This window comes from Hippoglossus hippoglossus, chromosome 10, assembly GCF_009819705.1.
Source record: "Hippoglossus hippoglossus isolate fHipHip1 chromosome 10, fHipHip1.pri, whole genome shotgun sequence".
Lineage (NCBI taxonomy): Eukaryota > Metazoa > Chordata > Actinopteri > Pleuronectiformes > Pleuronectidae > Hippoglossus > Hippoglossus hippoglossus.
This window is the reverse complement of record NC_047160.1, coordinates 7,764,917-7,791,283: the sequence shown is the minus strand read 5'-3', so window position 1 is coordinate 7,791,283 and position 26,367 is coordinate 7,764,917. Positions and strand designations below refer to the sequence as shown.

The 26,367-nt window shown below is 42.8% G+C and overlaps 2 protein-coding genes across 5 annotated transcripts; one reads left to right on the top strand and one right to left on the bottom strand.

Annotated features, from left to right (window-relative positions):
• Positions 1-755: 755 nt before the first annotated feature.
• micu3b (mitochondrial calcium uptake family, member 3b) lies at positions 756-19,943 on the bottom strand. 4 transcript variants are annotated; one of them, XM_034597540.1, is made up of 15 exons: positions 19,619-19,943; positions 17,251-17,398; positions 14,750-14,781; positions 14,433-14,511; positions 11,695-11,742; positions 11,528-11,610; positions 11,367-11,438; positions 10,093-10,134; positions 8,215-8,310; positions 7,588-7,673; positions 7,251-7,422; positions 5,710-5,818; positions 4,195-4,352; positions 3,519-3,587; positions 756-1,936 (listed from the first exon to the last, which is right to left on the bottom strand). In XM_034597540.1, the coding sequence occupies exons 1-14, from the start codon at positions 19,877-19,879 to the stop codon at positions 3,519-3,521; spliced, it is 1,455 nt and encodes a 484-aa protein (XP_034453431.1). In that variant the 5' UTR covers positions 19,880-19,943; the 3' UTR covers positions 756-1,936. The 4 variants fall into 4 exon arrangements, with proteins under 4 accessions (XP_034453431.1, XP_034453433.1, XP_034453432.1 ...); XM_034597542.1 differs by lacking the exon at positions 8,215-8,310 and having other exon boundaries at positions 19,619-19,929; XM_034597541.1 differs by lacking the exon at positions 10,093-10,134 and having other exon boundaries at positions 19,619-19,929.
• A 434-nt stretch (positions 19,944-20,377) lies between these two features.
• fgf20b (fibroblast growth factor 20b) lies at positions 20,378-22,944 on the top strand. Its single transcript, XM_034597547.1, has 3 exons — positions 20,378-21,238; positions 21,507-21,610; positions 21,767-22,944. The coding sequence occupies exons 1-3, from the start codon at positions 20,938-20,940 to the stop codon at positions 22,010-22,012; spliced, it is 651 nt and encodes a 216-aa protein (XP_034453438.1). The 5' UTR covers positions 20,378-20,937; the 3' UTR covers positions 22,013-22,944.
• Positions 22,945-26,367: the final 3,423 nt, after the last annotated feature.

Here is a 26,367-nt window from a genome sequence, read left to right as displayed (position 1 = left end):
TCCTATATCGCATGGATTGTTCAAATCAATAAAAAGGGGATCCTGTTTATCAAAACAGCAATGAGTGGATATGTTGAGCAAACAGAAACGAGCATTCATTTTTCCTGTCACTTAGCTGAAAAAGACACTTGCATCACTAAGGTTTTTATGTACAAAAAAGACAAAACAATTCTTAAATACTTAACCACACAATGTCTTGAAGTGATTATCTAAACCATTAAAAGCACATGGTACTGCTACATTACTTAGATAAATAGGATCAACTGTTAAGGACTTTATGGCTACAAGTAAAAGGCGTATTCACAAATAGATCTCCGAGTGGCCCGGTGCCAACTTTGGCCTAGAATGAAAAGATGAAATAAAACTTTTCTTTCTATTCCAGGCATCTGTTCCAGACTTCGTAAAGAAGCCTCTGTAGGTGCAGGATCAGAGTATATACGACTGCAAATGATTAGCCCACTGAATTAACCATTCCAAGATAAAAAGTCCCTGATTAGAGTCTCGTACACCCACACGGCCCCAGGTTCCTGATGATTAATACTGTTAATGATTCGCCTTCTGGTTAAGGATGAAACAGCTAATTTTATTCTACAGTGATCCTGCCATCAGTCTGCAGTGGTTAAAAGGAAAGAAGAAGAGGTTTGTCTGGTGAGGGCCACTCAGTTTATCAGCTGACTGGTGTGAAAACAGCAACTGAACAAGCAGTTTTCAGCATGTGTGTAGTAGCAAGAGCAGAAAATAACAAGGAAGCCAAATATTTCATCTTATATTTTATTGCGCCATGTCATCATAAATGCTTCTGCGCTGTAACATCAGCCATGGAGGCCTAATCTAAAAGAATGACCTATGGAGAGAAGTTTCCAAAACTCTTTTGGAGGTAGACTAACTAATCAGAACATTCAATATTTGAACAGCAGAAATACAAATACATTGGTCTGGTTAATATTAGAGCCTGTAACATGTGGATATCTTCAGTCTATTTCAGTACATGATTCCACCCAAAGCAAACACGGGACCAGGAAACAACAGTCATGAAGAATTCCTCAGTAACGCACAGTGCGAGTGTAAAGAAGATCAAGTGTAAACTCTTCCTCACAGAGCTTAAAGGGAAGGTCATGTTACTCCACTGCTCATTAAAACCAACACTAATTTAAGCTGAGTGTCCCGAGAGCGGAAACAAACATATGGCTTTGATATTTTTCTTTTTGCATATTCATAAAGAGGTCATCCCTGCCAGTGGCATAAAAATAGCTCTAGTGTTTACTAGCCAAGAAATGATTAACGCTGTTAGCTGCCTGTAGTTAAAGAGTGGAAAACGCCACAGACGGGGTGCGTGCTTTCAGGCCTGCTGGCTCTGAGGGATTCCTGCAAGATCTTTAGCTGCAGCGCTTTGGGAGAGGGGGGGACGGGGAGGAGGAGGAGGTGGAGGAGGAGGAGGAGGAGGAGGGGTATGAAGGGGGGAGGGAGGTGCTGCTGTCCTAAGCTGATCTGAGCAGGGGGCTGCAGAGCCAACAAACAACGCACACTGGAAAAGCAGCAATAAGATTTTAGGATAAGGGTTTAGATAAATATGTAAAATCTGTGCTAGAAATCTTACAACCAATAAATATATTTACATGTAGATAATTCAATAAATAGTTCTGAACAGGCAAACAGTGGTTAGGCACCCGTAATTAGTGCAATTTAGAGTCCTGCAGCACACCAGTTCAATGGATGTTCTCATTATGGGTCACTTGTGTTTGTTAAAGCACTTGCAAGAGCTTCACATTAGCTCGACCACTTCCTGTTTGTGCCACATCCTGTTTATTTGAAAACTTCTAACTCAATGCATTAAGACGCTGTAGCATGCATGGACCCTTTTGCCTGATAGGAGAGGAGGGAGGAGGCGGAGGTTCATTCAGTTTGTAAGACATGCTGCTGATGAAGGGATCTTCACCTGGGGACAAAACAGAGAGAAAAAGTGAAGTCAAGTGTGTTCGAGTGTAAACCAACAGAGTGTTGTTGGGAAGGCAGACTGGGCTGCATCAATTTTATCTCATCTACACTGAAGCTGCAGGCAGTTATTTCTTATTTTACACAGCAGAAGTTAGATAGAGAGGAAGTAGAGTGCGAAAACCTCCCTGCACGTCTTAATCGTAGCGATCAGTGAGTTCAGCAGCAGTTCTGCAGAAGTGCGCAGAAACAGTATCAATCCGTCAAATGAGTATCATCTGTGTGAAGAAGTTAGCAGGCTGGTTACATAATGGAGGAAATGCAAAAGTTGCATCATGACAGAAGGAAAGGTTGAAGCCATTGGGAATATCAGTGCTTTCCTCAGACATAAAGTATCATAAAACTAGAAAAAAGCTCTTTACAGTGTAGAAGGAAAAATTATCCAATAAAAAACATCAGCAAACCAGAACAGCTCAGAGGATGCAGAGGTCAGAGGTCATGAACACCATAACAGGGGAGCATTGATACAGACTCATCATCTCTAAAACTAATTCTCTAAGTTGTCATTTTTAAACTTTTAGGTCATGTTCTGGTGCAGATTAAAGAAATTACATATAATGTGTTAATTACTATGCTTAGAGGTGCTGTTTCTTCTGAACAGAGAAAAACTAGACTCTGTACTAGAGAGGTATCGATACCAGCATCAGAAATGACATAGATACTGTTGAAAATGCTGAATGAGGCATCAGCACACACATCTATGTACCAATCTGAACTAATACCATGTCTTTAAAGTATATTAGTCCTCGCCAGGTCAAACTGTTCTTTTCCCAGAAATTACTTCTTCTCTGCTGCTGCAAAACAGCAGTTACGCTTTACTGTCATTACTGGTACTTGGCTAAAATGTCAGCAAACTGGCAATAGTTCATGCTGGATGTGCACTTGAACAGATATTTAAATGAAGTAATTGTTGTGTATCACTAGCCCTATTTATTCATGCTCTTTTTCAGTTACGGCTGTCTAACTAGATAATAATAAAAGTTCTATAGCACTCATTCTCTGTATTTGTTTGTTTTTCAAAGGTTTTAACCTGAGTCAGGTCACACAACAATGAGAGCAATCATCACTTCCAAACAGGATTAGTAGCAAACAGCTCTTAAATTTATTTATATATATATATATACATTGAGGCTATTTTATTTCTTTTCTTACAAAATTCCCAGATTTCTCAAACGAGACATTTTCATATTGCATCCCGAGAGATTCAGATCCAGTCCTTTCCCAAGTGTTACGAAGGCAAATTATCGAGCCCTGTGCAGAGAGGTGCATTTCCTTTGAAACATTTATACGGCTTTAGACTGCACTGCTCACTGCCCATGTATGCAGACTTAAGCTGGTATCTGGTGGCAGTTGATCAGGCGTTAATATTACAGTGTAACTTAATGCTCCGGGCCGAGGAGAGCGTGGGCCTCAAATCACATGTGAAAAGACTGACTGTATCCTGCAGTATGTGTGGCTGGAAACTGTGCTAGAGAATTAAAGCTGATTATTTACGCCTCACACTGACAGTGACAGAAGACTTTTACCTATTTGCCTGAAAGCTCCTTCTTCATGCAGGACTTGAAAGACATGAACTTCTCCTCCACTCTGACACCCTGCGAGCATGTGTGTGTGTGTGTGTGTGTGTGTGAGACAGAGAGAAAGAAGGAGAAAGATGATTAGACCATTTTCCTGATGTCCCACTAGGTGGCAGTATGATTTCACAAACATCACTAATCCCAGACATTGAGGTGAGATGTGTTTCAGTAATAAAAAGTGGCAGCAGTGTAATTTAGACATGATGGCATGGAGGTGTTTAAGTGTACCATTACCTAAAGGAAAAAAGAGACATAAGTAGTGCCTACTTAAAGTTGTAATTAAACAGGAAACATGGTGTTTGTGTTGGTAATAGTTGCTTAAGCGGACCTAATTGTGTTAAAGCACCCTGTTTTGAAAACAAACATGCATTTCCGAGCTCAGCATAGACCCACATTTGCCTGTTTGTCCTTCTTCAGATTAAATCTGACGTGACTCTGCAGCCATGAGTCCATCTCTGAGCTCTTTTTGGCAACTCTACACAGATTACACATTGAGAAATAGCCAACAGAAAGAATGAGAACACGTCTGAGGCTGACGAGGGAGGAGGAGAGAAGGTCGAGCAGGTTCTTCTCTCCTGCCTCCTTCATTAAACTGTATAGATAAACGGTATTCATGCTGTCTCACCCCTTTGCCACGATGCAGCCGGTTCTTCATGACGCCGATGAACTCCTTGTGGCTCAGTTTGTCGTCGTGATCCTCGTCGAAAATCTTGAAGACGGTGTTGACCAAGTGGCGGGTCAGCTTGATGCCCGTGGCCACGTAGACAGCTCGGGTAAACTCCTCTGCAATATGACATTAAAAGACACGATATAAGAAGACTTTTTTAATCTCTCTGCTTGCAGGCACCGGGTGAGTGGCACTCAGTTCATGGATATCTTTGAGATCAAGTAGGAGGCCACTTTGAAACTCTGAGATTCTGAGCTGTGTCTCCTGAACCTACAGAAATAAAGACAAAAGCAAAGCCAACTCAAGATGAATGCTCATAAAAAAGACTGAGAGACGGACTGAGCTGCTGGATCATAACAGAATTAAATCATAAAACTGTGGCTACACCTGCTTTTTACAGGATGAGGACTCACAGACACCAAATATTGTTCCTGAGTGAATGGCAGCTTCTGAGATGCAAACCAACTTAAACGAATGAAGTGGCTCTCCATTGATCGGTGGAGGTCAGGAAGGTCAGTTCACTTGGAAGGACTCTGAGGCTGTGAAAAGAAGTGCATCATGTCCTCTGTGGCTCTGAAGGAGCTTTTCCAAGTTTGACAAATGACCCTGATGATTCAATCAGATTCTTTTACACTTGACAAATAAATGATGAAAATAGATGCACCATACCGCCGAGGAGTCAGCGCCCCTGTGGACAAAGCCAAGTCTATAACGAAATGGTTTCCATTTGGTGTGGAAGAATGTGACTGTTACAGCCCTGACCCCAATCCAACCCCTACAGGAGGGACTGCAACAAAGACTGAACTCCAGGTTTTATTGTCCAACATCAGTTGGTGTTCAAGGCTGAATGAGATCAAATCCTTCAAACCAGGTTTCAACATAAAAAAATTTAAAAAAAGGTTTTCAAAAAAGATGCTGTTTGTAGAGTATGTTCCACAAACACAAGTGGGTGTAATATTCAGGTGTCCACATACCTTTGGCCATGTAGTTATAACATGTTATCACCAATACTTACTCAAAGTAAGGGCACAACCGTCCCCTTAAATTCAATAAGCTGCACCAAATTACACACCCTCAGTCCCCTAAATGTGTGAGATCTTTTCATTGAGATCCATTCATAATTTCCTAGGAAAACTATAGAAAAAGAAAAAAAATACGCCTTATCTGGCAATGTTAAAGAAAGAACCTTTGTCCAGATCTATGGCCAATTTGAATGTGCTCATTCTTGGCCCATGTCCAATCCTTCCACCAAGTGTCATGGAAATCTGTCCAGTAGTTTTCGTGTAATCATGCTGACTCTCCAACAAATCAACAAACCAACAAAAAAAAATAACGAACAGGGGCGAAAACATAACCTCCTCAGTGGACGTAAAAAGCCCGCACCAAAGAGTGGGTCTCAATATGAGGAGAAAAATAGTAAAACACTCAAACTATCCAATGACTCAAATTTATTTTTGCTCTGTTCGTCTTTACCTTGACCAATGGAGCGGTTGGCGAAGTTGTACATCTGCATGGCGATTTTAAAATCCTCCAGGTTGTTTAAGAACTGGAAGAAGGACCTGAACTCGTCAAAGGTGATTCCCTGCAGAGAGATAACAACATGAAAACTACGTCTTTATTGATGAAACATTAACCTTGTGAAATGTAAAGTGCCTCATAAAGCAAAGGGTCGGAACATGTGTCAACACTCCAGCTCAGGATGGTTCTCCGATTCACACCATACATAATAATATGCTTGCTTTCATCCTGCGGGGGGGGGAATCCTTTATGTGTGTGTGTAGCCATCAGATAGATAACACACCCAAACACTTAAAGTATACACTGCTGGATTTTCCCTGCGCCGTATGGACACGCTGGGCTGTCAGCAGCGGGGGGGAGGCGGTCGCTTTTGGGAAGAGGTCAGGCCGTTTTGCAAACTTTTCTAAAGCAGATTAACCTGATACTTGCACAAACAAAAACAAAAAGTGATGAATCCCCAAACATCTCAGGCCTGGCTGATGACTCCAACACGGAGCCCATTGATGTCCACTCAACCGTCCCACAGCTACCAGTTCCTCCTCCCGCCAGGGCCCCCGCTGAACAGGCGGCGCACACAGCCGAACAAACGGAGCAATGACTAATCTGTGACGCTTTGCTGTTTGGACAAGGTGAGGGCCATAAAATATCTCTCAGCCTAATGATGAGACCCACTTGATTATCAATGGAGATCTAGCAACAGGCTACTCGAGGAGGATGAGGAGGTGCTGGCATCTTTTCACACGGGTCAGCGTGACGAGAGGAAGAACACATTACAGCTCAAAATGAGGATGCTTCACTCAACAGCTTATTCACACAGTGGTAAAGAAAAGAAACAGAGCAGTAAAATACTAATAAGCTACTATAGTATATATATGTGAGAGTGTGTGTATATATATATAAATAATTCTGTTTCTATGTTTTACACCCATCTGTAGCAATATTAAGATTTATTTTTCTGTTGTTTTCTAAGTCTCATGTTTGTTAAAAAAACAAATAATTCCGAATTTAATGGAAGTGTATTGCAATCACTTGTTAAAAGGAAAAATATGTGCTTTGTTTTTCTGAATTAATGAGATTATTCAGAGAAAAAATTCAGCTCTTGTTTTTTCTGAATTAACAAAATAGCCTACCTCAAAATATAATTGAGTTACTTTGAGAGCGTTAAAGCAAGCATGTTAAGCCTGTGTAGTTCGATTCCTTTTATTTTGGTATGGGTTAGAGACCTTGGAAGATATTTGTGTCTTTTTATTTTGTTGGCTTTGTGCAGGCACCTCAGGACTTTGGGACTGTTCAGACAGAAAGTAGAAGGAATTTAAGTCAATCATCCCCTAAAATCACAAGGTGTGAGATTAGCTTTGGACAGAGCCAGGCAAACTGTTCTTCACACTTTATGTGTCATGAGGGGAGTGTGTGGGGAACCAAGAGGGTGTTTTGGGGCTTTTTATTGGATTACATCTAGAATAACACAAAGGGAATGTGACGGAAAAGCAGCGCACCTTTTCATCCGGCATGCTGTGTCGCACGTTCTCCAAGTATCCGCTGACGTCGGCCACGTTGGTGTAGCGAAGGAGGATCCGGGCGAAGTCTTCCTCGCTGATAGTGGGCATGCCTTTGGAGTAGGAGAGGAACTCGATCTCAAGCACCTCTGTCTGCAGGTTGTCCATGAACCTGGAGGAGCGAGACGGGCGGCAGCTGCTGAACTCACATGCACAAAGCAACACTAACAAGACTACTGAAGGTTGAGCTGTTGGGAGGTTATACATGGGGTGAAACAGAGAGAGTAGAATGTTCTCAGGGACATCATAATCAATAACAAAAGGTTTCTCAACTCACTTGTAAAAGTCTTCAAATTTCAATTCAGCTTTGCCTTTTTTCCCAAAGAAATGCACCAGCAGCGTCGTCTCTGTCTTTTCATCCACCTGCTCAGAAGGACCAAACATTAGCTGCCTCATCACCCCTCATAGCTTTAAATATACACCTATATTTTGATTTGTAAAATAGCAAAAACAATTCACAAAAATACAATGCACTATGCATTTTGTCTACAGCCAGGATACACTGTTGTGTCAGCTAAACATTAACAAAGACATTTATTTCAACCGGCTGAAACTTGAAGTAAAGATGTTAGTTAATAGCCAGATTGAGCTTTTTAATAATTACTCAGAGTTAATGGTTAATTTTCAAACAGTGGGCCAGCATTTCTCTAATTTCTTCACGGTACACACATGCAGCAGATTTATTACACATGCTTCCCCCTGTGTTGCAGATGGTGTTTTACATTAGAGGAGCTCAGTGAGCTCTCCTGATAACAAGAAGACAGATGCACCAATCATATGCATGTTTCACTGTGGTTGCTAACAGTAAAGAGAGTCACATGGTACAGAAGGAGATGCTGTGTAGTATTACTGTATAAGTGTAATAGTCAAAGGTGAAGAGGCATCTTAAAAGCCGCTTCACTACCTCGGTGAGATCAGAAAATAGGACTTGACTTGTGCCACGTCTGAGAACATCCCACATGCCCCGGGCCTCCGCATGCTGACTGTCTCTTTTAAGAACCTGTGGCAGCAGTTGAAGCAAAACTATTAGAAGACAATTTACATCTTGTTAACAGGATAAGGGGAATGAAAATGGATTGGAAGGTAGAGTCAGGGTGAGGAGACGGAGACACGTAGCAGAGGACAGACAGACAGGTGAGCATGCAATCCACTGAGACAACAATCTGACATCCATCTGTATGCTCAGAAAACAGAGCAGAAACAGAGCGGGGCTGACACCAGTGTCTGTGAGGCCCATCAGCCCTGACATGAGCCTGCTCTGCAGCGATGCATGCAGCCTCTTGGCAGGACGACGAGCCAACACAGCTGACACATGTCCAAAGCATGCAGGTCGTCGCAAGATCTGAGGCGTGATTCCTGCCAGGTTCACAATGCATCTGAACCAACCCACCAGCAAATGCAATACTTGTCATCCAAGGAAATGTTGTGAAAAAGATTCTGATATTAATTTTTTATTGGAATTTTAGTCTTTTGTCCGCGTCACATTTCCTGTTCGATGCTGTCTGGAACAATGAAAGCCACTCTGTGCTATTTTCTCTCTGAGGTCACGCTCCTGCTCTGGGATTAACCAATCATCATTATTATTATTATTATTACAGTTTACACTGCTCACTTCATTCTCTCAGCCGCTGTGGGTGTAATATAACTACAGCTACACTCAAAAACAACTGTCAACAACACTTTGCTTGTAATTGCTTGCTTGGTGTCGACGCTGCTGCGATAAAAAGATCACAGACCATCTGTCACCAGAGAAACACTAGGATTTCTCACTCCCAGGTAAAAAACCAACCCATGCTTATATCACTTATTCAGTCTCGCTGCCTCGATGTCAAGTGTCGACATCACCTCACTGAAAAAGGTCGACACGTGTTCTCATGTACTGCTTCGCTTGGTTTCACAATATTTATTTATCTATTCAGTTTTCTTTTTATTTCATCTCTCGAGCCCCGAGGGGAAATGTGAGAATGCTGATAAAACAGCTTTTCCTCTGAGCCTCGTAGCTTTTCACCAGAGAGGGGGAGATTTACGACATGATCCCACAGCTAATTACAGAACAACTCTTTAATGCACCACGCTTGGTCCCGTGAAAGGATCCGACACACTTGCAGGCAGAAGATAGTGGGGGAAAGCCCAACCGCAGCACTGAAGACATGCCTGTTATGTGTTATTGAAAAAAAAAAAACTGACTTTTGAACTTGTTGCTGGCGAGGTACCTACAGTACGGTGGGAGGAATCAAAACAAAAGAGACACACCTAAAGGTACAGCGTTCAAACAGTGCACTGAAAAGGTGGCTCTCTCCCTGTGTTAGCTGTAGGCACCTCTCTGTGTGTGCTGAGTGCTCTTCCCACCGCTGCGTCTCCTCTCTGACGGGCACCTTCATGGTCAAACCCATCTCAAAAGGAAACCCGAGCCCAAATACCGCTCCTCAAGAAACTGTAAAAATAAAACATGGGGGTCCGGGCGAAAACGTTGTCAGTCTTCAGGTAAGTGGAATCTCTCTCCCGGCGCTGACAAAAGACGAGTACATAAATCATCTGCGCTGCGGCCCCTCCACACACAATTTGTCAGATAATGCTGAAGTAGTGATGCATTTCAATTTCACTGAATGTGAATGAGGCTGTGTGGCGTTAACAGTGACAAACACGGGAGATGTCAGCCCCTGAGACATGTGTGTTTTTTCACCATGCAGAAACATTCTCAGGTTAGAGAGACCTCATGCCAAAAACACATGCAACAAGCAGAACAGTTCATTTTCCTCCAGGGAAAAAGAACAATACGCACAGTGTGCGGCTGGGATTTGCGTTGACCGTAAAGCTGCAGGATCTGAAATGCAAAAAAAGAGGGAAGGTGTATGCATGACAGAAGATCCATTCATAAATCACAACGTATTGTAGAAGAGGAACATGGATCCAGATGAGTTTGTAATTTAAAGTCGTCAAGTTTAAACCAGGATTAATCCTCCTTGCCTTAAGCTTTCATGAATGCACCCAGTCTTCATCCTCAACTTGTCTTCTTGCAAGGCATCATTATACTTCCAAATCTAGAGTACCCATTCTAATGATCTTTTTGATGGTTATACGGGCGTCAGATTAATTCAAGACTGTCCCAAGATGCTAACATTTTGTCCCTGCAGAGTAAGCTCCTCCATGTTGTGTTTGTGTGATAAGACCTCAAAGAGTCGCTCTTATCGCTCCGTTCAGCTCTGCCTGTATACATCCACCTGCACGCGGCACAAGACGTCCCTGCAGAGATGAAAGCCTCAGACATGTTTTACCCTGTATGACCACATTCACCCTACGCCTGTCTTCTTTCGAGGAAACCGCAAGTGTTGCAAAAACTGTAGTCCTCTGCTTCAAATTCAACATTCAGGGTGGATTTCTGTATTTGAGCAACTAAACAACATCATCACCTTATTAACTTGATATAAAAAAAAGATCTTATTTACAAATTTCAAGCAGACACAGAAAAACCTGAGCATTCAAGTCATGTTTCTGACCCTATTCCCTCTGCTTTGGTCTCCACCAGCTCCAGACACAAATATCTGCCTCTTTAGCTATGAATTGCTCCACTGTGTTGAGCAATTAATTGAAAAACAGATATCTGATGCTTCTTGGTAAATCTGTTCCTCTTCAGCTCTCCATGTGTGGGCAACCAAAGCCTGCTCAAACGTGATTGGACAAACTAGAAATGGAAACCAGAGGCCTTCTGGTCCCAAAATCTTGTCCCTCGTTTACAGATTCTGCAAAGTCACGTGCAGAATCTGTTTATAGAGATTTCCCTAAATCTCTATAATCCCTAAATCCCTAAATATGTTTGACTTTCTGCCCCTGCAAGTTGCTAACTTTGTCTCTGTTGGTTTGAATTGAGCCTTTGATTTGAATTTGTCAGAGCCTTTTATGCTGAGACAGTTGCTGCTGCTAGAAACAAGGTTGATGAGAAAACCTTGCAGAGTGGAAAACCAAAACAACAGAGCTGAAAGATGCTAGAAAGTTTCTTCAAGAACTGCAACATTACACACATTCATTTGGTCCATTGTAAAGTTCTGAAACTCATACCTTCTGGTCCAACCTTTGCATGTCTTCACTCACTTCCTTCCTGTCCTTTTTCTTGCGGAAGATTTCTTCAAGCTGGAGTGAGGCCGACACGTTATTACGCAGATTGTAAAAAGCAATCAAATACATTTCAATATAACTGGTTATCAAGAAGTGGCTCATACCACCAAGAACTCCATTTTGTCCACCATCTCATTCCCATCTGCATCGAACATGTTGAAAGCAATCTTGAAGCCTGCATGGGGCTCTGAGATCACACAGAAATCAATTTCAAAGTCACCTTTATAATCTGCTTATAATATTTCAAAAGTGGGTTGAACTCTTTACTTACTTGTTAAAATGCAGAGCAGGAAGAGGTACTCTGTGTAACTGATGACACCTGAACAAAAGGAAGAGAAACAAAAACCAAGATGTTCCCTTTTCCACACAAGACGGCATCAAATAGCATTAAGGACAAGCTGGTTACAGATGTTCAAAGTCATGCGGCCGAGGTGAATAAGCCGTCCACAGAAACAGTGCACGCCTGCAGACAAGAGTAATCTCCTCGCTCTCACTGATAACATCTTAAAAGGTGCCTTCTCCTTCATGCTTGGTGTTCCTCTCACACAAACACAGGCTTTACAACTGAGCTGACCTATCTGGACACAAACCCAAACAAATTTGAAGCCCACGGCCTCTGATCGTGTTTGGGTAACAAGGTGTAATACATTCTCAAGTGATCTGTCACTGATTGAGAATGGCCGATTCAGGTTCTGTGTCCCGTCCTTCAGCTCCCTTTGTTGTGGGACACGGAGAGGGGAAGAGTAAGTGTCGGGAGACATCTCAGCCGACTCGGGAGGCTTCTCCCCTCTGCCTCTGAAAGCATTCCCAAGCTTTTGTTTGCTCGGGGAAGATAGAGAATCCAGCTCAGATAGTTCTGGGTGACTGCTCCGGGTGTTATGGGAAAAGAATTCAGGTAGAGGCTTCGCTGCAGGGAGATATTTTCAGAAAGAGGAGCATTTAAGTGACAAAAAGAAAACTGGCGACAGAAGACGAGGCGAGTTTTATTTACTCTGTCTTAAATTTCCTCTAGAGGCGGTGTGTATCCAGCTAATAGGATGATGTAAAACCCACTGGAACACATGTTCAAACTGAGGTGTGAAAAAGAGAATTAGTGCTGCGTGCCATTAGACAAAGTTCATCGAGAAATTCCCCCTGACAAAGTGCTCCATCTTCTCTCGCTGTTTGGCAGGTACGGCCTTATAATGACAACAGATCTCTGGCTTCAAAGCCTCTAAAGCTTAAATGGGTTGAGGAGGGTGAAAAAAACTTTTAAGATTCCAACCATGTCTCACCAATACCACACACCTTCACTCCTGGAGGGAGCCCCCCCCTCCTCCTCCTCCTCCCTGCAGCTCAGCCTCTGAGCTCGAGTAGATGTTGTTAGACAATACAAAGAATTCCACAGAAACACTTCATGCAGAGTGGCAGTCCCACAGATGTAATCCAATGCCATTCTTAGGCTTCATAATGTCCGCGGTGATCAGGGGGGTGGCCGGTGGGACATGTCTCAACATAGCTGGGTTCAAACAGCTCCCTCGCTCTCTAAAGCGACGCTTTGTTCGCAGATCAATCCCGTCCTTTTTCCCCCTGACAAAGCCGCAAAGTTTAACAGCAGGATTAAAAGCCCCAAATCCCAGCGTTGGCACTTAGCTAAAGCAACAGAGGAGAGAGAGAGACAGAGCAGAGCAGTGAGATCTGATGCTCCGCTGGCTGGTCTGACACACCGAGCCGGAGTGTGCAGGCCCAGGTGGGAAAATTAAAAGAGACCTATACGCTCACTTCATTTTCATTAGTTTGAACGGAGGTTTGCGGTTGAGGAGGGGGATAGTTTCACTGCCCGCATCAAGTTCAGTCAGATTCTCTGTTGAAACCCAATCATCAAGACTCCTCGTGTGCAGTGCTCATATACAGAGCCATCACAGATGTTTACTTGTTGTTTCTGTATGCTAATTTACTGGTATTTTAAAATTACTTAGGGGGAAGTTTTAAATTAGGCCAATTTTCTGCCTCTCTTTGGACTGCATATTATTAGATATCTTATATCTTTTAAATGCACAAAAATCATCATAGAAATTATGCAGAGACAGGTTGAGATCATTTTCAACAGCCTGAGGTAAAATCTTTTTTTGTCAGACCAAACCTAGAAATACTGAGTGAGCTGTCACACGCGGCAAATACGAGACACAAACAGCTCCTGGATAATTTAATGATGATGAAATGTATCATTATGCTTGAAAACATCACTGAAATAATTAAAGTTACCCAAGCTATAGATACATTTCTCAAAAAATTGTTCACCCTCTGAAAGGTTTTCTGAAAGTTTTTATTGTGCATGGTTCAATGCACATAACAAAAAAATTGGGGAAAAGAAGCAAATAAACAACTGAATGTTTCTTTTCCTATCAAACAAATGGAGATTTGCTTTGCAGAATGCTGCTAAAAACTTTACTCAAGTCTATTCACTGCCATTTGTAGCCTTTTCTTAAGGCTTGATTTTATGGCCCCATAACTTTTGATTAATTTTTACTTTCTTTACTAAATCTTTTGCTTCTTTTATTAATTATTGGGGAAATAGAGAAGGTTAGTAGCACACTTTCAATTAATTATTTCTAATTAATTTCAGTCATGAGTCATTTAACAATTCATATGACATTTGTCTATAAAAAAATTCATGATTTATCTTCTTACTTTATTATTTTCCCTTCAATTAGTACAAAACCATAAACTGTTCTTTACAGGAAACTTCATTTTGTTACTTGATTTTTGTATTAAAGAAACAGGGAGGAACCTCCTGTATATTATAAATGGACTAGGCCTTCCAGCAAAGGTTACCTGAGAATAAATCTACAACGGGCTGATGGAGAGATAAGATAGTATTTACAGCACACCCTCTCTGCTCTACATTACACCAGGCTGACGTGCACAACAGGGCACACTGAGCAACACAGCCTTAAAAAATAAAAGGGCAATTACGTATATTGAAGGGATTTATGTAAACATCTCTAATACATCAAGCAGGTTCCTTACCTCGTTCACGAAGATTCCTAAACAAATTGGATGATCCTTTCCAAACAGTTGGAGTGTCAGCCAACATCTTTTCTAATTCCTGAGAGAGAAAAGGAAAATCCCTGATCACTCATTCATTTCTAAGTCCTGGGTTTCCACAACACAACACAGTGTTTGCTGAACATTACAGGCAGCACAGAGGTAAAACACAGATTCTTCCCCAAGAGTATTTTATTAAAATTGAGTGTTTATTTAACTGGAGTAGCCTTTTCATTATAATATATCTTGTATTAATAGGAGTTGTAAACTGTAAAAAAAAAAACTAAAGAACAACTCACCTTTTTAGTAAGTGACCTCCAAGCTCTTCTACCTAAAGAAAACACAGTTAACAGTTAGCAGCTGATGTCTTTGTGGGCTTTTCATTTCGATACTTGTATATATGTCGTGAAACAGAACTGGAAAACAAAAGTGAAAACCGGTGTTTACGTGGACAGCAACATAAGTTGCATATCTCGCTGGACAAATTCCGATGGTCAATAAAGCAGCAGATAAGATGGATGCATTGTAAAAAACACCTGGCTGGGTAATCACATCGATAACAGTGACAATAACCCTCCACTGACACATTTTAAAACCTGCGTATAAAGCTGGGATTATGATTTCTATTTGATGGCTCGCTCTCCACCAAAATAAGGAAGGAGGGGTGTATGCAGGTATGTATCTGATTCTAACTAATGTCTCATATATTAATCATTTACATGACAGCACTTTAAGTTTTGACTTAATCTTTCACTGCATCGGACTGTGCTCCTTCTGTTGAGTCTGGAATTAAAACCATGTGTGATGCATAACGTTCATGTCCAAGGTCATCCTAAATATCCACAGGGATGGCAAAACTCTCTTTTTACAGCCACAATATAACCATAAAACACCATGATTACCATTTTGCAACACATTAGCCTTCATCAACCAGAGGATAATAACTGAAGGAGTGCTCCTCCACAAGTGCTGCTTGTTTTCCTTCCTCAATGTACGCTCAACACAACAATCGCAACAAATCATAATCAATCGCTCTCATCACAACGTCTCATCATTACGTTCATGGAATCCATGTTCAGTTGTTTGGTCTTTCTGGGTCCCTGCGAGTTTTAGTTGCCACATAAATGAGCCATAAAAGTGGGGTTGCTGGTAAAGATGTCTATCTTTATGCAGGTTATTATGACTGAGGCACTTCAAGCTGCAACTTATTGTCTGATGACACTTCCCAGGCCCTCAGCAACTAGACATGTTCCAGGAAACAACAGTGAGGGGCCTCTAAAAAAAAATCTGGAGTAATAGGAGGATGAAGGAGCGGGGGTTTATCCCATGACTTGATGGAAGTGTAATTAAGCAAATGGCCGCCGACGAATAAAGCTGATTCCTCTGCAGAGCTGCAAAGATTACGCAGGCTGAGCTACATCTGCAGTGCAGCACCTAGTTACAGTACAAGCAGAATAAAGACAAGTGCATCTTATAATGTGAGTGTGAGTGGTTGTTTGTCTCTATATATCAGCCCTGTGATACAACCTGTCCAGGGTGCACCCCTCCTCTTGTCTGATGTCAACTGCCCCCAACCCACAACTCGTAAAGGATCAGCATGGATAGGAATCTGTTGCTACTACAGATAGAAAAATAATGAGTGGATAAATATATTTATCTTTTCTTTCTCTTCATTTTTTAAGCAATTATAAATGTAATCTTTGTTGGTTGGTTTGGAACTTTGGAGATATTTCAAGACATCACACTGAAAACTCTATTATGTAATTTATCATGTAATGTTAGTCTGAAGTCATTTAGTAATATTATGCATTTTAAACTGACTGAATGCTTGTTTCCATCCTCAGACAGTTCTACAATATACTGTCACTTTTTATTATTTGATGGTGCAGAGTGAAGTTACAACACTTTGTGTTCATCCTACCTGGTTTAACTGCAGTGAAGATTTTATAGTCAATGTTTTTCATAACACAAAACTTGATTTGCTTTTTTACTGCATATGTGGCCTTATTTTTTCATACATTGGATAACGGCTATTTCAGGTGTCTGTTATGCAACCGACACAATCTACAGACCCAACTTTACAACTTCTCAAAATAAAAGCTCTGTAATGAAGCTCGATATAAACCATTTCAGCTACAAAACGAACCTTAGGCTTTTACTTTGTAGATAATTTGGTAAAAAGTAAGTTGTTCTATTAATGTTGTTGTCATGAAAGAGATCAGCACCTGTGACTCTCGTGAATGTCTGTGTCAGCCCGAGATAATATATACAATGAAAACAACCAGATTATCCAAACGATCAGGTGGTTATGTTTACCTGCAGTTACTGTAGTTTATCAGAGGACATAGAAGAAGGCAGTCGAGTCGTTCTGCAAACTAAAGGCACACTGCCCTGCCCCCACTGACTGGCGGTTTATTCAAATTTTATTAAAAGTGAATGCGTTGCATGTCCAAATCGCACCAAATTCAACACTGCACTTCCCTGTGCCATTAAGAACACATATGCCAAGCATGAAGCCATTAAGAGAAATGGTTTGTGACATATACACTCCCTATACAGACAGTTTGGAGTTAGGTGGATAAATTATTTAAACAAAGAATGAATTATCAGCTTAACAAATGACTTACTATGAATTGACCTGTGTGACCTGATATAGCGGCTGTTAATAGGTTTTAAATAATATCACAAAATCCTCCTCTGCAGATGAAGTTTGCAGGAATTGTCGATGTCTCAGTCCTCTGGGCACTTAAAGAACCTGTTGTGTGTGTTTAATGTTTTTGAGTATCAGGAGCACACTCACTTTTAGGTTCATTCAGAGTGACGGATTCAATGAAGTTGAGTGGAGTCATGTAGAGCTGGCCGTCGTACTCCACTGAGCTGAACAGACGAAATCTGTTTTCATAGGACGACATGTACACGTCTCCATCATCCAGACCGTAGCTCTTGGCCTGTGAACACACACACAGACACATACTGTCCTGAAATATTGCAAATCATATCAACAGTGATAATACTGTCTGAAAGATGCTTTTCATGAAATCCACGGAAGCTTTTCTTGTCACGAAAAGCCGCCGCGCTCACATGGGACAACAAAGAGGCCCATGTTTTAATTCAGTAATGGGGCGCATGTTATGTCAGCCGTATTTTTCATCCCCGTTCACCAGATAATGTCCCTACAACGGTTCAGATAAGGAGGCTGGATTGGTGAAGACAGAGTGGATCTCTCCGTCAGGTGGCGTGGTGCCAGGTCCACTGGGCACCGAGCAAACACCCAGGGAATGTGTGCCCCCCTCTGCTTAACCATTAAACCCCCTCTAACCACCCCCACCTCTCATCAAATGTCAGCCCCTCCGCCAAGCCCCAGTGTCCAGTTTCCTGCGTCCCTGAATTCCTGCTGCCTGTGGACACCAGTCAAGTTTACCCTCCTCCTCCTCCCCCTCCTACCTGCAGATATCGCACAAGGAATCTCCTGTAGCTACAGAGGCGGACAAGCCAGGTCTTATTTACATGTTTGTTTATTGTGATCTGTGAAAGTCATGTCAATGTTGTCAACACATGTCACATGAAGTGCTGTTCTACTGGCTAATAGAGCCCAATACACTTTGAACAGGGAAGACAGAATAAGTAAAATAAATCTCCCTGTTTCCTGGAAATGTTGTCACCACTTGGATTAATCTGCCAGTTAATGAGAAAGTGCAGATCAGAAGTTCCTAAACTCCACAGATGTACTTTCCAACATTGAGTTTTGTCAAAATGTTGCTCAATCTTCTCTGTATTGTGAAGTTTGATGACACTGATTAACCAATAAACTGAAACACACCCATCTCATTATAACCTTGTGGCTGGATTTGTGAAACCTTTTACCTCATCCCACCTTGTGAGCAGTAGATTAAAGCTAGGGTTGGTAATCCAGGAAATGTTAGCAATAGCAGGCTACACTTTGAAAATATACACACCAATACATTCCACCCCCTCCCATCGGCCCCTTTCACTTCTGGCTATTTTATCTCCTTTAGCAGCGTATGCCTCACCGACTGAGGACCCCAGTCATGAGCAGTGGGAGCACAGGCAGGGTGCACACAAGCAGGCAGGGTCAGTTAGTGACAGGCAGCTACACCAGCCAGTCTTTTCATTAGGACCAAATTAAATTAGTCATGTATATTACAGTCCTGCGAGGGGCTAAACACACCTGCTTTATTTATTTGTTTCTTTTTTTTTTACTTTCTCTTTTGATGGCTATTGGGACGTGACGAGGATTTCAGCAAATTAAGGAACAATTTAGCAAATCAACTTAAATCTGAGCTTTACAATAGACACACTTGTGTGTTCTTGGGTGTGAGGATTTGCTGCTTCACTTTTTAATATGATTAAAAATGAAATTGTAATGAAGTGTGACGTGCTCACTACTTTCTAATGAGGTGAAGAGTGACAAACTACTACAATTTTTGAATACATGATTAATGGATTATAAAAATAATCCTTAGTTTTAGTTATAAAAAATAATTAATCTCAGGGGACATTTGTCTGTTTTGTCCACAACTGTAGCTCCATGAAGTGGCCAAAAATAATGACAACGTTAAAAATAACATCATGTATAATGACCTAGCAAATGGCCATGTTGCTAATCTTAATTAATCAATAATGAATTGCTCTCTGATGTAGTGGCGACACAAATTCACACTAAAAGCTTCCCACAGCTCCAGGTCATTACTTTTGCATTAGACCACACTCAACCTAATTCTGTCCACCCCTTAAGGAACATAAATACTCTACACTATATATATTCTCTCTTGATTTCATAAGTATTATGTATTAATTCTGAAGCAGGCGAAACACTTAATGGTAGCCATCAATAAGTCACGTGATAGGAGATGCCTTTGGTCGTTTTGCCATTTCAGCACCAAAGGTCGTGGATAGCTCCTGATGGTGACCTCATCGTTATTATTAATAACATTAATATGTATATTACTGTTATCATTGTAGTTGTACGTGCGTAGAGACGTGAGAGAGGAGAATGAACGGAAATGCAGATTCTCTCTGGTCATCAGCGTTGTGTTCCTACACGAGAAACCGAAGCTCGCATTGAGATTTATGCAGTTTTTACACGATTGCTGACAAAACGGTGTTGTCACTAAAGCCCCACTGCTGGATAGTTTGCTCCAATGTACCTTGTCGGTGGCAGAAACTGACGGCAGCACCAGATGCGAGAGTCGAGCCTCGACGCGGCTCCTCAGTCCGGAGCGCCTACCGACCACCGGGCCCCGGTAGTAATAACAATAATAATAATAAGAACAAGCAGCTCCGGTGACGCACGCTCCGGCCGCGATCACTTTGAGCGCCTTGGCCGCAGGAGAGGACGGCTGCTGCCGCCGCGCTGCTGTTCTGGAGCCGGTGGTGAATGAAGGGATCAGCCTGCGCAGGGCAGCCATGTCTGTTTACACACACACACACACACACACACACACACACACACACACACACACACACACACACACACACACACACACACACACACACACACACACACACACAGTGCAGAGAGCTCGCGAGAAACGCCGTGGGTATAGCTCTGCTATTCCAAGACGCTCCAGGATTAAAGGGCGTCACATTCATGACAGCGCATGAAGGAAATATTGGATTATTATTTATTAAATTATTGTAAAATCATGTCTCATCACTGTTTTTTATTTAAGGTGTCACACATTTACTATGAGGAGGTTTAGAATTTAAAGTCAGAGCTCAGAGGTGGAAGCCCCCATGCAGCCCAACCATCGACCCTCTCTCTCTCTCTCTCTCTCTCTCTCTCTCTCTCTCTCTCTCTCTCTCTCTCTCTCTCTCTGCCTCTCTCTCCTACCGTGTCTCCCCTCCTGGTTTATGTCTTATAGGAGAGAAGGGGTGAGAGAGAGAGAGAGAGAGAGAGAGAGAGAGAGAGAGAGAGAGAGAGAGAGAGAGAGAGAGGGAGAGGGAGAGGGAGAGAGGAAAAATCCCTGCCAGGGCACGTCTGAACTGTGACTGCCCCGCCCATTACTAGTCCTGTGGTTCTGCACCTGCCTCACCACCCCTGCCACTTTGAGCGCAAAACCTCCCCGGAGCTGCTTCACCTGCACTGCAGCGTTTCTCCAGCCCGCACCGCTCCATCCGCCTCTGCTGCAGGGGCCGAGGCATCCCCGTCCACTGCTGCACAGGTAATGCAACATGAGGAGCAACCGCACCTCCAGCTGATGAAGAAGACGCAGCGGTAGAGAAGGAGGAAGAATAGGGGGAGAAATCGGTGCAAGATCCTGGTGAGTGTTTCATGCTGGATAAGAGGAGGAGAGGAAGCCCGTGCGTCCACGCGTCCTTGCACCACGGGGTCGTGCGCTCAGTAACGCAGGAGGTGGACGGAAACATGCACTATAAGTGACAGTGGGAAGCAGGTAGCCTACTAAGCAAGAGCGCGCTCCCTCCGGACCTCCTCACTGAACTTTACCCGCTGAGCTCTGACGCGATGGCTGCTGCCGCCGCTTCTGCTCCTGTTCTCGGGGAAGTTGGAGGCGTCTTGCACGGCATCGACGGTGTCGCACACGTCGGGTCCCATTTCTTCCTGAGCCCTCTGGGGGACAGTCCCACGCTGCTGCTGGGGGATCACCTGGTACCCGGGGACAGACTCTCCCGGAGCACCGCAGCGGATTTAACGCACCTCAAAGGGATCCTGAGGAGGAGACAGTTGTACTGCAGGACTGGATTCCACCTGGAAATACTTCCGGATGGCACAGTGCAGGGGACGAGGAAGGACCACAGTCGTTTTGGTAAAGATCAATATTTTATTATGGCAATATAAATAAATGAAATAAAGTATTGTAAAGTAAGCAGCAGCTATAATAAAACAAATGATGTAGTTATAGAAATAATCATCGGAAAGGAAAGAGTAAATAACACTTTTAGATTAACAATGACTATAATGCTGTTTATTGAAATGTATTCATTCTTGCTTTAATCTGCTGAATCAGGATGAGTGATCATTTTCTTTCATCTTTCACAAAGTGTGTACAGAACAACTGTGTTATTCTTCTCCAGGTATTTTGGAATTCATAAGTCTTGCTGTTGGGTTGATAAGCATTAGAGGGGTGGACAGCGGACTCTATCTAGGCATGAACAACAAAGGAGAGCTGTATGGTTCTGTAAGTATCCTCTTTGATTATTCACATCTCCCCAAAATCCACATTTCTGTCCTTGGGATGACACCGGGCCTCTCCCTTGTGGAGGATTTGATTCCTCAAGAAGATGTCTCTGAAGAAACGATGACATGTGTCGTGTGTTGTTTCCTTTGTTTTCAGGATAAGCTCTCGGCCGAATGTGTCTTCAGGGAGCAGTTTGAGGAGAACTGGTACAACACATACTCCTCCAACCTCTACAAGCACGGAGACAAAGGGACGCGTTATTTTGTGGCATTAAACAAAGATGGGACACCAAGGGATGGGACTAAATCCAGGCGACACCAGAAATTTACCCACTTCCTGCCCAGGCCCGTGGACCCTGACCGTGTACCGGAGCTGTACAGAGACATCCTGGGGCACAGCTGAGACCTGCAGGGGAGGCCTGGTGCAGATCAGGAATAGCTGCTGAAAACCCTCGCAGGCAGGGAGCAGAGAAGAGAGAGAGGGACACAGGAGGGGATGTGGCCGGGGCAAGCTGGTGGACAGCAGCCCGGCCGGCAGGGGATAAAGGTACCGGGGGCCTCTTGTAGGAATGCACGGGCCATCTCTCAGCAGCCAGGACGACAGGTTAGAATGTCTGCACGCTTGGCATGAGGGGGGGTCATTTGTTTCGGAGGCCGGACGACCCTCACAAGTACCTGCGCGGAATAGGAAACGGAGCTGGATGGTCAGTGAGCATCTCCTCTGTCGTGTGTCGGACAGAGACGTCAGTCAGTCGATGTGGCATCTGTGGGAATCTGCAGTATCACAACTTGGTGCTTTTTATTGGGTGCCGTGTCAGAGAGCCACATTTTGTTCAGAAGGACTTTGAAGGAATTCTGTTTTGTTTTTCTTACCTGTGTCTAGACCTGTTTAAACAGAGCAAAGTGTAACAATTTATTTATTCCTTTTTAGATACATATATTTATGTTATATATTTATTTATTTGAGAATATATTTTTACAGTTAGACAACATGCGATATAGAGAAACCACTAGAAATTGTATTGATTATATAAAGACTGATACACTGTACCATTAAGTCTTTTATATTGAAAAAAGCTCCTCCAGTGATATACTGTAATATGACCAAAAATATGAAACATAGCAAAATATGGAATACACCCCTAATTTTGAAATGTATTTTATCACAATAAGATAACTGTGAATCAAATTTTAAAGAAATTCTTTGTCTTTTTGACAGTGATTACAACCAAACTACTGTTACTTGTGTTTTAAGCAGAATCTGAAGTTGACGTACTGACAATTCAAACAATAAATTGCTCAAAATGTGACTAAAAAGCCTGTTTGTCAGCCTGTATGATTAAAGGGCACTTTGTTATATACTCCTTTAAACAACTTTTGACTTTTAACAGCGCAATATTTGAAAAGAAGTTTACTTTACTCATAGCCTTCGTCTCTCAGAGTTTAAACGTATAAACCTGCTTATGAGATCAATGTTGTCTTTCTTTATGGACATCATTATGCCAAGGGACGAGTCGTAGACCCCGACGCACGCATAAAACTTCAAAGCGTCCCCTCCTGAATGCTGCGAGGCTGCACAGTGACACGATCAGGACCAAATAAAACCTGACCTTTTGCTCAGGCCCTGCAGCTTTAGCAGCTGTATAAAACTGGAGGTCAGAGCGATAAGGATTAAGTAACCTCTGCTGACAGTTTGAGGACTGCAGACTTGTTGAAATGTCTTATTAAACAGTGGAATGCAAAGGTGGCCAAGGTATCTTTAAATCTACAAGTGCAGTGCCTGTTCTAACCCTGCCGGTTTGGAATGGGCTGTTTGTTTGGACTGTGTTAATGCCCCAGAGCAACTTCAGAATTATTCTTTGCCACTAGTGAGTCCGTCTCAAACAGTTCTACAATATACTGTCATTTGCAATGAAGAAATTTATAGTCAATGTTTTTAATAAGATGACACTGAATTTGCTGTATTACTGTTCACGTGTATGGTTTTTATATAAGTTTCAATGATATACTGAACTGCTGTTATTACAATCTTCAGATCCAAGTTCACTTATTTTCAAAATAAAAGCTCTCAGGTTGATATAAAGCAACACCGCAACAAAACGAACATTGTGCTTTTACTTTGCAGACCAATTGCTATAGAGGAAGTGATTGCGGTCATGACGGAGGTCACCAGCCGCGACACTTGTGAATGCCTGTGTCAGTTCGATATGATGAATTAAAGAAATTTCAAAATGATCTGGCATTGATTTTGACCGGCGGTTTGACCCAGTTGCCAACCACTGCTGTAGTTTACCCAAAGACTTAGAAGAAGAAATGTTCAACTCTGCGCGGCCTCCACTGAGTGTTACAGAGCACTGTTTGCCTGTTTATTACATTTTTATTAATATTGAACGTATTGCGTGTTCAAATCTCACCAAATTTAACAATGCACCTTCTCGGGCTGTTAAGACTGCACATACCAAGTGTGAAGGCGATAAGGTGAAGAGTTCACGAGATATACGTTCCACATACAGACAGACGTTTGTGGAATTAGGTAGATGAGTCTTATTCTGTTATGTCCAGACATTTCAAGGCTTTTGTTAGATTGTTGAATAGAAAGGTTGTTTTAATGTTGGAGCCACAAAGCCGCTGAATTTGAAATGTTTTTTCCAAAAGCCACTATCTCATGTGTCTGTGCACAGTTTCCTCCACGGTTGGGAGCAGATCTGTGTTGAAGCATGAAGGCTGCAGCCTGTGATCTTGGCTCGTGTGTGTGATGGTGAGCCAGTTGGGGGGTGTCTCGATACGGGGAGTCAACCCTGCTGCCAACTCTCTCCCCGTCTGCAGCACGATACGTCGGGACTTTCCCACCTGCACACCTTGAACATCAACTCGCTTCTGTCGTCGATTAATGACAGCATCCCAGAGTGTATAATAACCTGCGCGCACATGGACATCCCCTGTCCACTAGGTAAACACACGCAAGCCTATTGCAACATGAAAAAGGGTTCTGATGTTTGTTTGTTTTTAAAAAGATACTGTCACTGCTCGTCTTTCTTTAGCTTCTCAGGAAAGTTAACAAGCATGAAAGTGACGGACGGGGTGTGCTTCATTCCTGTCTCGTCCCATCTCTCCAAGGTAAAGAATGTGTTGCCATAATAGTTTTAAGGTTTTTTGTTTTTTTTTGTAAAACTTCTTAAGAGACTAAAGTTTCATCCCCATTGCCTTTGTGGACATGAAAAGCCGACTTTGTGCGGATCTAAGAGCGTAACCTCCTCCGCTCCCCCCTTGACATTTTCAAGGTCATGTCTCTAAACACACTGGAAATCCTGGCCTGTGATACCTGATGCCCAGAAGTGCTCTTTGGCACTTGTTTAACCGAAGTTTTTTTGTCTGCCGGGCCCTCAGACACACGCTTTTGTTCCAGCTACCCGGTGTCCTCCAGGTGGTCTGCGGCCCCTTGCTGAAAACACTTAAACCCCTCATCCGAACCCACTCTGGAGGGCCGTCTGACACGTTTAATGGACACTCCCTGACTTTCACCACCTCCTCAGCAGCAGCAGCAACCATAAAGGGCTCTCGAGGAAACCCAATCAAGTGTGTGTGTGTATGTGTGTGTGTGTGTTTGTGTGTCTGTGTGTGTGTGTGTGTGGCATGGGTCCACGGGCAGGTGTGGAAGTCACTGATCTTCCATGTCTATCCTCACAGTCCAGTCAGACAGCGCAGGTGTTCCCTCAGCTCACACACTCTGATCTCGGTCCTGCTGTTTGTCAGCTGGGGATGTAACTTAGCAGCAGGAGGAGGACGAGGAGGAGGAGGGTGGAAATGCAGCCGGCTTTGTTGTCTGCCCCCAATTATCAGAGAGCATAATTTCTATATTTAGAAGGCTGCATCGCAGAAGACGAGGGAGGTGCCGAAGAGCTCACCTGTTGCTCTAAAGCTGTGGCCACTTCTAAGAGTGTGTTTGCGCAGGGATGGTGCCTGCAGCTTTGTGTCATTTGAATCCTGCAACTATTGATTTCAGGCTCTTTGTTGTTTGTATATTCCTTAGTAAATTGCCGTGCGCACAAATTATGAGCTGCATGTGTGTTTACAGGGATTACAGCAGAAGTGTAAGTATAGCGTTATCCACTTGATACTTTTGGGATTCATCTGAGTCCAGAGAGAAAGAGGGAGAGAGGACGAATCTGCAGCCAGTGGTCTCAAATATCATCCATTCATCTATTCTTCCACTCATCCATCCATCCATCATCCATGTTTTGTGGCTAAATCGTCTTTCACACCTGATGCATTGTAGCCGTTTGAGTTCAATCATTTTTAGTGTCATACTAAGAGGATTTTGTGGTGCGCTCTCCACAAGCAGCAATTAGACCAGCATACCTGATTTACTGACACTCCACATCACAAGCTGTCAGCTCCAGTGGAAAATATGCTCCTCTGTTTGCATCTCCATGGAGACCTTAGCAGGAAACAACAGTGTTTAGGTGTTGTGGTGAAAAGCAACGGAGGAGAAGAAGAAGTGGAGGCACTGTCACTCCTGCAGAGTTCTCGGTTCTCGGTTCTAACAAGGCCCGCACAGTGAGGACTGCTGTTGTGCGTCTTCAGTGACTGACAGTGTTCTGTTCTATAAAAGGGATCTGAACACGCAGTGGAGACTGAGCAGGAGAATCTGCACTGGTACAGCAAACACATCTGTAGCATCTGTAACACAGACGAGCAGGTCGACGAGAGGTGAGACGGGATATGGAGACATTTATAGAATATGCATGATGTTCTATT